Below are 13952 nucleotides of genomic sequence, written 5' to 3' on the forward strand. Positions count from 1 at the left end.
AATTATATGCTTACGCAGAGCGACGACGATGACAGTTGGATTCAGATTTTTATCTCAATACGTATCCGAGATATTCAGAGTGGTTCATGTTTCCCCATGGCCCACGATAACCCACTCTACGCTATTGGTTGCTTAAGCTAATATTATGATAAAGAAGTAATAACGGTTTAAAAATTACCTAAAATTTGTCCTAAAAAGTGCTCACTCACCAAAAGTATGCTATTTGTGTAACACGAAAATGTGCGCCTGAAAAACGCAATCGTGACGTAAGATAAACTGTGTGGTAAGAAAAATTACGAACAGTCAGCAAAAACAGTATATATATATATATATATATATATATATATATATATATATATATATATATATTTTATTAATAATGAACTTTTCCGAATGTGTGCATCTCGTTATTTAATAGCCTAGAATCGGTGCCTAAGTATTAACAATTTTTTTTAAAGGTACGTTTCATAGTGGCCCTGTTTTTAGCTACAAAATCACAAAAAAGCACAAATTTGTATAAATTTTGGATAGAAATGAGTTCAACAGTGTTTTGTACTCCTACTACGAATAATAAAAATGCAGAACAAAACAATTTAAATAAAAAATCGTTAGGTGGCCCAAAAATCTGCAGATCAACAGCTTTTAAATGTGATTCGTGATTTTTGTTTGTCGATTAGTCAAAACAAAGAGCAGAATTAAAAACCGACTAATCTAATCGATTTTATCAACCAATTTTCATTAAGCTTAAAATAATTCCTAAAGGTTTATTGAATAAAAATTTCTGTTTTTGAACGAAGATCTTCACCAGACATACTTACTTCATTACGGTACACTTCAAACGAGCGTCATATTTGAAAAATTTAAGAAAACGGGCAGTGATATTGTTCTAAAGTAATACAATATATGTTATAGAAAACATGTATGTACACAGTTACTTCCAAGAACTTCCACTAGATATAACTTTTCTATTGATATAAAATAAAATTGCCTTTTTATAACTTAAAGTATAACTTTTTTGGGACAGAGGGAAACATAAAAACATAATTGAGGAAAACTGAACATCAAAATCTCGGCCACGAATCAAACGAATGAAAAGCAGCACTTCGGTCCTGCTGGGCCTCATTGAATAAAAGAAACTTTTCCGCACAAGGGCTTTAGAAAACTTTTTCCTGTAACTACAAGCTATCGGTTGTGTTGGGCGTGATTATTTTTTGTATATGGCCAACAAATGCAAATAGAAAAGAAAAAAAAAACGAAAGTTTCATAGTGGACCCCTCAAAAGAGAGCGTCTGAATAGCATAGAATTTCAATGAACATCACAATCGTCAGCGTGAAAACCCAGTCCGAATCTCGGCACGAGATAGGAGAAGAGCTGCGATGTTCATGGTACATTGCTGCGGGATGATCGCCTGAAATATAGAAATTGGCGGAAAACAATAGAAAAACATTAGTAATGCTGGAGGATTGGCTGGAGTGGTCAGAATGCAAAAATGAATGAAAAGCACCGGATAGTTCAAACATATTTTAACGTACCTTTAAATATATGCACCACCACGCTGGCCGGCTGGGAATTACTCGGTACACATGTGTAGTTGCCCGAACGTTCTTTGGTGGCATGATTAATGGTCAACTCTGAGTAGTGAAAGTCTGTGGGAAAAGTATTTATTTATTTATTTACTACCTGATTCCGGCAATGCAGCTATCGAAGGTAAACTTTAATGGAAATTATGGAACAACAATGCAAATGTTAAACTGGCGAAAAATGGCGACGACTTAAAGTTGCTTTTTGCTGGTACTAAGCCTGGGCTGAGAGCTTTAAGCTTTGATACATGATTTTATTTTGTCTTCGTTATATGTGAGAGAACTGATCATTCAAAAGCAATTGCTTCATTTTCTTTATATTTACTTAAAGCTTTTACAATTTATTACAGGGTTCTTACCTTTAATGAATTCAGAGTTTAGAATTTCAATTCAGCTTGTTTCTAGTAAAGTTTTTTTTTTAAATTTCAATTTCCGGTGCCTAAATTAAGAACACATATCTTTTATATTATGCAAATAATCCCTTGTGAGAAGATGAGGCGAAACAAAATGAAAAAGGGACTATTTATAATTTAATGCCTTTGCATACGCAATGAATTTTGGGCGTGGAACTCAAACGCGTGTGTGCGCTAGACTGTACTGTGATGAAGAACCGAAAAAATCCCATTGTAGTTTAATTGAACCAAAAGTCCCGAAGTAATATAGGTTATGAATATTGGTAAGATAAGATTAAATTTGTTTCGTGAACAAAACTATTTCATTATATCATCTTCACACACTGTTGATTTGTCTTTTTAAATCAGCAGACTTGCTTTGAGATAATTCGCCATCGTATTCAGTAGAATTAATATTGGAAGAACAAACTTCGAAGAAAACTCCTTGAAGCTTATTTGCTTCCGAGAGCATCATCGATAAAAATAGAATCGAATGTTCGGAAGAACACCTAGAGGCATATACAAAATATAGAGATGAAATAATAACGTGAATATGCTTTCAACCATTGCAAAAACTTTCATTCTCTCCCATAATGATTATTTCACAGGTGAACGTAAGGATGCAAATGAAATCAAAATACTTTTTGGAACTAAGATCAATTGTAACTCCCATTGTAACTATTTTTTTTTTCTGATTGATTTAAACATGTAAGAAGATTTAGTACAAAACACTCGAACATTTCTTAGATAACTCATACAAAGTGTAAACATCACTTAGGTCTCGAATTATTAGGCAGCGAATAATCAGGGATCAGAGATGAATGAATTTAAAGCAGGAGTGTCCAGCTTGAAGCCAAACAGGCTGCATCAGAAGTCGAAGCCCGCTAATCCGCTATCCCAGCAAGACTGGCTTGTATTGTGCCGAATGCCAAAGTGGATTTGTATAATGATGCACAAACAAATTACTCAATTTACAAATCCAACGTAATGAACGTCCGTTATTAGCCTTTATACACTCCTAGGACAGAAGAACATAAATAAGTGGCGTCATAACGACATAATCTAATCATCCGCTTGATGTCAGATTAATATCGTTAATGCCAACAAGCGTATCATGTTTCACTGTATTCGCAACGCAAAATGTTGTCTCTAATCGGAAATAGTTGATACTCAAGGGTAGGTATGTACCTCAAACAGCTGGCTCTCCTCAATTGGGAGACCGTGCTAGGTATTCAATGTTTTATTCATGCAGTCTTACGCACAGTGATTTCCGAAGGTTTAAATTGTGCCTGGGGAGTGCATATGTAAATTTGAATATTTATGTTTATTAGTCTGTTTATGATATTCAAAGTTCACAACATTTTTTTTTTCAAATTTTAATTACTCAATTAAATTCTAATTAGTTTTTGAAAATTCTTGAACAGATCAAAATTGAAATTTGTTAGAAGTTTAATAAGTTAAAAGATATCAATCCCACGAAAAATGTATTTCAATTAAAATCAACATTACTGAAGTTTTTTTTCCCAAACCTTTTCAATAGTAGGTATTGTTTTTTTAAGTATCACAATTTCCAAACTCTGAACATTAAAAAGTAGAAAATCTATTATTTCTTTGATTGAGTAATCAATTAAAAACCACATTTCTGATCCAATGCACAATGGGGAAAAAGTGTATAAACAGCGAAGAAAATCAATATCTTCCCTTCTACATGAACCAAATCTACGAGAATATACTTTCCTATGGTGAATCCGGAAAATCGACTGGATATAGTTTTAGACGTCACACGAGCTAACAATCAGAAATATAGTGCCTATTTTACTCTTAATTCCTCTATATTTGGTAAACAATTCAGAAAAAAAACTAATTGGGAATAGAAAATTTCGAAAAACATTAAACCTATCTTGTTTTTTTTGGAGAATCGAATGGATGCTTTTTGAGCCACTGCACGCATCGAAAATGGAGTTATGATTATTTTACCCCCAAATCGCCTACATTTTTCAAATAGTTCAGAAAAAGCATATTCGGACTTAAAATTTGAAAATAACTAAGACCACTCTTGTGTTTTTTTTTCAAGAAATTGAAAGAAGGCTATTGAAGCCACCGCACGCATCAATTTTTCCACATTTTTCAATTAATTCAGAAAAACATATGCCCCTGATTTATCAGGATTTGTCCTGATTTCTTAGAAACCGTCATGATTGTTCAAATGCTATAGACTTGCCTGATTTTTGAAAATTTGTCTCTTAAACGTACTGAATTGTCCTGATTTTTATAAAAAAAAACATTTGATATGTTAATTAATTTGTAGTTAAACAATGAGAAAATCAAATAAATCTGTGATAAAATAGTTGAACCCATTTAACAGATGGTAATCTTCGGTTTAAATTATATTTGAACGGTGTTTTTTTATATGAACAGAGGTGCCAGGTGTCCTGAATTATCAGGACTCGTCCTGATTTTCGAAAGACCGTCCTGATTTTTCAAAAACTCTTGAGTTGTCCTTATTTTGGAAAATTGATCTATAAAATGTCCTGAATTTCATAAAAAAATTTCAAATATAATTGAATTTGTAGTTAAACTATGAGAAAATCTAATAAATCTGTAGTAAAATAGTTGAACCTAAATTTAACAGATGGTAATTTCGGTTTTAACAATTTTAAGTGGAGTTATTCGATATGAATTGCAGGCCAGACAAGAAGCTGCGTACTGCCGTTGCATAAATCAAGGCGTTTACATTACCTGTATTCCGCCTTCATTTATGCAATCTAAGTAGAGCTGCTATTTTTTTTCATGAATCAAGAGATGTCTAGAAAAATCCTGATTTTTGCTTCGCGTTGTCCTGATTTTTGACGAAACCATCTGGCACCCCTGCTTTGTAATGTGATCTTATCCTAAGAATAAGGAGCAAATGAGACCTGTCTAGTGTGATTTTTTCCGAGGAATCGAATTGAGGCTATCTGAGCCACTGCACGCATCGAAAATTCTGGATGAATAAACCATTGAAGCTTAAAATCGCTTGAGAAAAAAAACACACATCGGAAAATGGAGTTATGGTTTTTTAAAACCTCAATTGCTATACATTTTTACAAATATTTCAGAAAAAAACATGTTCCGACTGAAATTTTTTTAAACCAAATGAGGATTATTTTTTGTGATTTTTAACTAGGAATCAAATGGAGGCTATTAAGAAAAAACTTGTTCAAACTGGAAATTTTTGAAGCAAATGAGACCTATCTCGTGTGATTTTTTTTTTCTTAAGGAATTGAATTCGATCGCTTCGTAAAATCGATTTATGGCTTAACTATTAGAAAAATTTAGGGAAGTTGAAGGTAAAAATAGCCATAAGTCCATCTTCCAGAGCGTGCGGTGGCTCAAACAGCTCTCATTCGATCCCTAGGAAAAAATGACTCAGGATAAATCTCATTTGGTTTCAAATTTCCAAGTCCGAATATGCTTTTTTCTGAACTTATTGAAAAATGTTGGGGAATCGAAGGTAAAAACAGCCATAACTCCATTTTCCGATGCATGCGGCTCAAATTGCCTTCATTCGATTCCTCGGAAAAATACACACTAGATAGATCACCTATTTGGTTTCAAATGTTCAAGTTCGAACATACTTTTCCTGAACTATTTAAAAGTGTAGGGTTAAAACAGCCATAACTCCATTTGATTCACTTCATTCGATTCCTCGGAAAAAATCACACAAGATTAGTCTCTTTTGGTTCATAATTTTCTAGTCCGAATTTACTTTTTTCATAACAAATTTTAAAATACATATAGGGGAATAGAGAGTAAAATCAGCCAAACTCCATTTTACGAAGCGAACGGTATTTATTTTCAATCCCCCTTCTTCATCAGCCGTACTTATATTCGAAGAAATGTAAATGGGGGTGCCTAACTTCCGGGGCAAAAAAGACTTCCAGCAAATGTTGGCAGCAACAATCTTCTAGAATCAACTTTAAATTATATATTTTTTTCCGTATAATGGCCCGATTACCCTCACGATTAAAATTCTAAAGAATGTTTTGTTAAATTTTTATTCCACATCATGATAATATGATTCAAAGTTTTCTACAAGTACCTACAATAAACTATGTTGAACTGAAGAAAATCTATCTTGAAATTTATCCCAGCTTCAGCATAAATTCGAGTTTAGCCCCCTAGTGCCCTACCCCGCTTTCAGACGGGGTCCACTAAAACCGACATAAAACCAATACTAATCATAATGTTTACTTACTTTTTGTGTAGAATGAAAACTGTTTGACTAGCAGTTCCAAAAGTAACAGCTAAGAGTGTTATGTCCAAAATCTTTTTTAATTTTGGTAAAACGGATGAAAGTAAAACACGTCAGCTAGTTTTAAGCTTGAAATTACATCTGTCTTTAATAATTTATTTCATAAGTTAAATATAAGTTCAGTAGGTACAATTCGAGTTATAATGACTGTTGCGATTCTCTCAAAAAGAGTAACTTAAGAACATAATAAAACTGAAAATAACCTTTTTTTTTCGAAAAATCAGTTTTGTGGGCTCAGAAATCCTTGATCCATATGTTTTTCGATCTAGGATAATGATTGTCAATTTTATCATAGAGTAACCACCATTCTGGATTGATATTTTGAGAATAAATGTATCCTAAGTTAGATCTAGGAGCGATGAAACATAAACCCCGTCTAAAGGCAGGGTTGAGAAACAACGGCAACAATACGAAAAATATACACAACATTCACTATTCAATACCTCAGTTATTTGTGGAACAATTTTATCTAAAATTATTTAAAAATTTAAGAAGAGAAATCACCGTGAATTTGTTTTATGAAATTAATTTACGGCTTTATCGGTGAGGGTTAAAGAGTTGAAATGAAAGACGGATAGAATATCAGAAGAAAATTCTAAGGTGGTGAAAAGAGCGAAGAGCATTTGAAATAGAAGCTTGACCACATACTAAATTCTTTGCCCCGCACCAATTAACTGTATTGAAGAAGTAGTACCCAATAGAGGAGGCACTACGTTTTTCGATACAGTTAATTATGGATGGTTCGACCGCCATGTGAATGCACATGTGTCGAACGGACAACATGTCCGTATTGGGTACTACTTCTTCAATACATATCCGTCTTTCATTTCAACTCTTTATTCCTCACCGATAAAGCCGCAAATTAATTTCATTATTTAAAAATATAGCTTTGAGACTCAATATGTTTAAAAATTATGGAAAAATGGTTGAAGTGTATAAAACCTACAACCAAAAAAGTACTGAAAGTCAAGTTCCTTAGCCCCTGTGCTAATGCTATTCATGGAAAAATTGTAAAAAAATAACCTCATTTCAAAAGTTTTTCGTAACACAAAAGATTTTTTTTTTTATTTTTGAAATTAAGCTTCTGAGAATTGTTCAACAAAAAAAAAAAACGATTCTAGAAGGTTGAATATTGTGGATTTATCCCTAAAATTATTACACTGATAACACTTCTTTGAATGAAAGATTTGTTCAATCTGTATTGAAAATTATCTACTTACTTAGCGAAGAATAATGCCACCGTGTAAAACACCAGAACTCGGCATTCTATTTCACAGAAATCTCTGAACAATTTTTTTTTAAAATTTAGTATCTTCGAATTACCTAAAGTGTTATGTTTAATTTTGTAGGATTATGTTTCATAAAAATAATTAAATTTATAACATTTCAGTTATGCTCCTAAGTGTAACAAACTCGCACAAGCAAAACAAGATATCTCGTATTTGATCCGGAATGTGTTAAAACGACAGTACACATTTCTAACATCTTATAGTTTTTTAATCTATAAGTCTATAAGATTGCCATTGAACTTTTTTTTTGTCTTAATTTTAGAGGTTTTGCTGGTTCATCTATGAGGGCCCTTGAATTTTTTTGCTTATTTTTTCTTTCATTTGCGATGTTGCTCAAATATAAAAAGTGCTCTATCTAATCTAAACCAAATCGTAGATTGAAAGAACTAAATTTAAGCGTCATATCACGAATATAGATAGGGGAGAATGAGGATACTTGATCCCTGGGGATACTTGATTCCTTAGCTATATCTCGAAACTGGAATGTCTAAAAAAGATCAAATGTTCTAAAAAAATGTGCCAAAATGAGCAAAATAACAATGCTTGTAGATTAAAATTTTTTGACAAAATAATTGTTTGAGTAATTGAACTTTGTTCGAAAAATTTCACAAAATGTAACTTGAAGATCTTTTTTCATCACTTTAAAATGTTCCTTACATGGGAAAATTATGAAAAAAATATTTGTTTCAATGTATCAATCGTTCGAGCGTAAAATGAACTTCATAATGCCATATTTTCAAAGCAATGGAAAACTCTCAACTTTTTTCAGAAAAAGTTTTCTAAAATGTTGATTATGGGTACAATTGATCCCCTAGAGTTGGGTACAATTGATCCCCCTTCCAAACGGCATATTCTTCTTCTGAATTGATCGTTTTGATTGCTGATTACAAAGTTACTAATATTTATCCAAAAACTAATATTGATCAAACAATTGTCTGAAGAAAAGAGCAAAAATAATCAATTTTCTCTTAATTATAAAAAAATAGCGCCTTTAAGTATGCAATGTTATTAGCGTTGAGACAAAGTTATAGATTTTTCTTCTTATGTCTGCTATAAATTTTGAAATGAGAACAAACATGACCAAAATAGTCAATTAACATTCTATCTTGGGGTTCTGTTTGATTTTTATACTAGGATTAGGGCTTCCTGAATAAAAGATCAAGTCTCCTTCAATAGGGGATCAAGTCTCCCCTAACTTCAGAAAAATCGCAATTTTTTTACTCCCACGAAAATGCTTCTAGTTCATCAACGGGTTCAAGTATCATTCTAACTTTTGAAGTATAGAAACTTGAAGTTACAAGCTGTCAGAAAATGTCAAAGACGGCGAGTTGCTAAATTTTTCGAAAAAGATATGATGAAAATAAGAAAAGGGGATCAAGTATCCCCACTCTCCCCTATTGAATCTTTAACATTCTGTATTTTATATTCAATACCAATGCCAAGTAAGAAAAGTTATACCATCATAGATTTCATTAAAGTTTCAGTTGGTTTGTGTTGGTACAAATTTCTACCCATTTGATAGCCCAATTGATAAAATTTCTGATTCACCTGTCGTTGTTACTTTCTACTGCGCGTTAAAACAGAAAAATGCGGCCACGCTTTAGGAATTTGTTTCTTGTAAGCCGATATGACTTGAAAAGTCAACATTATGATGACGATAGCGTTCTTCAAGTCGATGCACCTATTGCACAACAAAAAGCAAAATATTAGATCATTGAGTGCGAGTGATACGATAATATGTTACAAATAGTCTCGTGACTAATGTTATGAATTCAAGTTCCTGTAGCTCCCAATTGAAAGTATCTCAATTATTTGAAGATAGACTTTCATAGGCAATTATTTACACCTTATAGTCGTACGACAGTAGTTTCTTGGAGTATACCTATACAGCAAGACATTTGTTTCTTAGAATAATGCTGAAAGAAAAAGTAGTTTGAATTAATCTTCTGGACCTGAACTTCTTTTCTTCTGGTCTCTCTCTCAGAATGAATATTCAAAATTATGTTCATATTCAAAACTAATTTCGTATATCATATTCTTCGTGAATGGTCAGTTGATAAAATTAGTATGTTTTCAAATGATAAAAATTCACAAAAATTACCGTTGCCATTTTTTCTGCCAGTTTGTTCCACTGTTGTTCTACTGACCTGCCTCTGTTGAAACGTTGATGCCTCTATCAGCATCGTAGTTTATCATACGATTATTATGATACCAAAAAATGAAAGCTGTCGCTTCCGTGCTTTGTACTACGCGGCATATCAATTTGAGTGTCGAGTCAGGTGTTAGGTACTTCACCTGGGGCCCCACAATTTCTGCTCGAGCTTCTGTGGAAAAGAAAAGAGAAAAGGATCTTGTTGTAAGCTCGCAATATCATCATTAAATAGTGCACATGACAATGAATACAAAACAGATGAAAACGGCTGCGGGGCTTGTTTAGCATACATACATAGCTATAATACACTTGTCCTTTGAGACCGAGATTTGCAAACTTCTTCATCCGACTTGACATTATTACCGCAAATGTCCGTGCATGGGTTCAGTATTATCGTTATCGTTAGTCTGCTTCAAAAGTTAGTTCTCAACGCCAATTACTGCTGAAAATGAGGCGAGGTTTCCCTTTATGACCGAAAAAGGAGCTGATATTTAGCCCACACAGCATCAAAAAGTTAAATCTAAAAAAATTTAAACATCAAAATATTTCTCAAAAAACAAAAATAGAAAATAAAGACATAAATAACTAATCTTCTATTGCCCAAGAAATGGATAAGTCCTCTATCCTCGTAATAAACCACACAAAGTAAAATATTTCCCTCTGCCAAGCTCCCTCGCTAGACTGGCTTTATCAACAGCAGATTATTTGAATTTTCTTGTTTTTCTCTGGGCGAGGAAATTGCCAATCTCGTTATTCTCAGTACGCAAACCAACGACAGTATGTCGCAAATACATATTTCCGCAGGCTTTCAGCAGTTGGATCAAACGTTTACCAAAATACAGCCAATAAACTGATTATAGCGCATAAATCCCAATTTCCACTACATCCCAAAGGATGTGCGTTCCTTGTCGTAAATCGACTTCGAAGCATTTGGCACCATATGCGGGATCGTTATCTAATCGCAGCTGAGATTTCAGTCCTACGCTTTATTGACCCGTAAAAAAGGAGCCGAAATCAATTTACAATATTTCACCGTATCTCTAGCGGGTGCTTTTTAAAACCAAAGCCAATTGTTATTCAAGCGTTCAAGCGCGTGTTCTTACAGACACGGACGGACGTTTTTCGAATGTGCCTTCGCAAAACGGAAATATTCTTGCTTGTTTGGGAACGTGTATGTAGGTACATGAACGGGAGACAATCGCATCAATAATCGAAACCACTTCGTGATACATTTATATCGTTGTGTTGTTTCTAGTCTAAGAACTCATTTGAAGAATGAAATTAAATTTAAAATTAAACTTTTTTATTTTTTTTTTCACTCGGTTAAATGCGTTTGAAACGTGTTCATATTTTAATATAGAAGAACGTGAAGCGTTTAACCCTTTAATTTATAGTGTTGTTTTGAAACAATACTAATAAAAATTCGAGTATCTCAGAAACGCTTAGACATTTTCAGTGATGTATTAAAAAAAATATTCTAGAGATTAAAAGAAATTAGCTCATAGTATTTTTATTAAGATATTTTTATATACATACTTGGAATAATTGCAAAAATCATATGTATTAGTTTTTTTTTAAAGTAGTTTTCAGATTTGCAGATTGCAGATTTGTAGTTTTAGATTTGCAATTTATAAGATTTATTTTAAATTTTAATCAAACACTAACACCTTCCTGCATCCAATTATCAAGGTTTGGAAGAAATTTACAAAATCGTATTGATATTAATTGAGAAATACTAAAATTATTTTTCAACTTTGATGGTCCAAACTTGTTCAGTAGTGTTATTCGAATTAAAATGTTACTTTTTCTCTGAATGAATAACTGCAATTCTCATTTAAAAAATGTCATGCATTAAAGGGCTATAAATCTTATTTCGTCGATCATTTACAGAACAACACAATTTTGTTTTGTCACTCGGTGGATTAGTTAAGCAGAAATAGTTTAAAGATAATAGGAAATTAGCCTGATCTTAATTTTTGATATATGGGCTAGCTTCGATCCATGAAGTAATATTGTTATCAATGAAAAGTTTTCAGAAAAAAGATTTTTTTATGAATTTTTAATTTTCCAGAACGTACCGGGAGTAGGCAATGACTTTTGTTAATCGCACGTATTTTTCTTCCCGTCCGCGAAAATTTTACAAAATTTCAGTACGTAAATCAGTCGAAAATTAACTAGAAATGGCTAAGAGTCAAAGCTGGAAGTAAGTGCAGAAATGTCCACCAGAAGTTCCGAAAATTTAGAAGGGAATAAGTGTTATTTCATAAAAAGAATTGCAACCAAAATGGAGTGTTTACTCATTGAATTCAAATTTTAGTCTCTTGTGGAAGTCTTTGGTTGTTAGAAGAAGCTGTGTAAAAGTTTAGAAGTGATTTTGTCCCTCGAAAATAACATACATACTATTATTTCTAAAGAATTTTTACCCCTAAATGTATGCAGCATTTTCATGTTTTTCTTGAATCAGCTGTACTGATAGAAACAGAATTATATTTGTTTCGGACTACTACTACTACTATGTACTACTACTAAGGCACTCATGATATATCTATCTATAGATAAATATTTAAATCTTTAGGTTTATCTTTAGAAATAAAGTTTGTTGGAAACTACCCCTCTCATTGGGTAAGGTGAAAAAACGCATGTTTTTGAGAACCGTAATCCGGGTTAATATTGATCGCTTTTTTCAATATATTTCGATTATTTTTTCTGTTACGGAAAATGTGGCATGTTTCATATTTTTAAAAACAGTACTGAACTCCAATGAACGTAAAACATGGATGCTGAAATTTATTAGACCTCTTTAAATTTGATTTAAAAATCGTGTTCGTCTCTGTTCAGAATTTGACGCCTTGTGGTGACATTGATCAGTCTATTCTGACGTTTTTCTTGATCATAAAGGATACAAAACACCTTCATAATATTTACAAATGCTTGTTTATCAAATCAATCTTGATTTTTAACGTTTTATTTTAAAAATGTATATAAACGAAAAAAGAACTATGATGCTGCCTACATTTAGGGGCAAAAATAATTATAATTTCTAAACAGTTTGAGCTTCAAAATACAAATGAAATTTTACCTTCATACATTCCCCTAGGCCCTCCCACTATTTCTATTTTCATTTTTTCTTCAAAGTTAACGATTTGATAAGGTTCTTATCCATTTGTCCAATAAGGGCGTACTCTTGGAAAATGTACATACTTTTTAAATATCAAAAGTTTATCATTGAATAACTTTAAAAATAGCACTTTACATATACAAAGAATAAAAGTTGTTCTTTCATATTCAACCACCCTTTTGCTTCTAAATATTTTTTGTTATCATCAGGAGAGCTGTTTGTTTGCGAGCGTTTGCGAGTTGCGAGTTTGCAAAAATAGGTATTTTAAGGTTTTGTAATAAGATTTTTTACTAACAAAAAAGCAATTAAAATACAAATCAAATTTTGCCTATTTGACACTCAATTAATAGGTTTTCACACGTTATAGAAAATCTACCATTTGGAGGGTGATCCCCCAGATTCCCAGAAGTTATGCAATTTTGGGACACCCTACTGTTGTAACCGTTTGTTACTGCTTTTTATGTGACTCCGCCACAAAATCCTCCCACTCCTGTACTCCGTTGAGAGTAATACCACAGTAGATCCAATTCCTCTTTCCTAAACGCCTAAATGCAGGCACTTTTCTCTGAGGGATATCCATGGGCGTCGGGTTTAGGCAGGGTACATGCCGGGGAAGTGTGATCACCCGGAGAGCGAACACACCCGCGTAAAAATTACATTCTCCTTCGTATGTGTGTCGGTCAAATGTAACGTAGATTTTTGCACATGCGGGGCTAGTTCTTTTTCTGCCTGTGACCGTTTCAGAGAACGGAAGTGCGCGTCATTAAAAGTTCGTAAAATTTGTGAAATTGTGGTGTAAATGTTTAAAAAGTTTTTTTCCTATAATTACAGAAAAAAGTAGCCAAGTAAAACCGCAGCAAGGCTTACAGTGGCATACATTAGTTAAAAACCTAGTTAAAATCTTATAAGCTAAAAGTTTAAAAAAAAATAGTACGGTTAGTAGAAGCTATGATGTAGTGTAAAAATGTTAAAACTTAATTAAATATATATTACTTAAATAGATAAAAAGTGGTTGACAATACAAAAACCACATGCAGTGTAAAACCGCATTCGACGAAACACAACATTAAAAAGGTAAATTGTCTAAAAAGAAACAAACAAAAATGTAAACCACGTGTAAATTAAA

At 32.8% G+C, this 13952-nt stretch overlaps 1 protein-coding gene across 3 annotated transcripts in view; it reads right to left on the reverse strand.

Moving 5' to 3' along the window:
• Positions 1-904: 904 nt before the first annotated feature.
• Positions 905-13952, reverse strand: part of LOC129755561 (uncharacterized) — a 112838-nt gene continuing 99790 nt past the window's right edge. For all 3 annotated transcript variants that reach the window (XM_055752114.1, XM_055752115.1, XM_055752113.1), the window contains exons 6-8: positions 9704-9880; positions 1534-1647; positions 905-1409 (exon numbers count right to left, since the gene is read on the reverse strand). In XM_055752114.1, coding sequence (XP_055608089.1) covers positions 1276-1409; positions 1534-1647; positions 9704-9880 — 425 coding nt within the window. In that variant the 3' untranslated portion in view covers positions 905-1275. The remainder of the gene's footprint in view (positions 1410-1533; positions 1648-9703; positions 9881-13952) is intronic.

The sequence above is a fragment of the Uranotaenia lowii genome, chromosome 3 (assembly GCF_029784155.1).
Source record: "Uranotaenia lowii strain MFRU-FL chromosome 3, ASM2978415v1, whole genome shotgun sequence".
NCBI classification, from domain to species: domain Eukaryota; kingdom Metazoa; phylum Arthropoda; class Insecta; order Diptera; family Culicidae; genus Uranotaenia; species Uranotaenia lowii.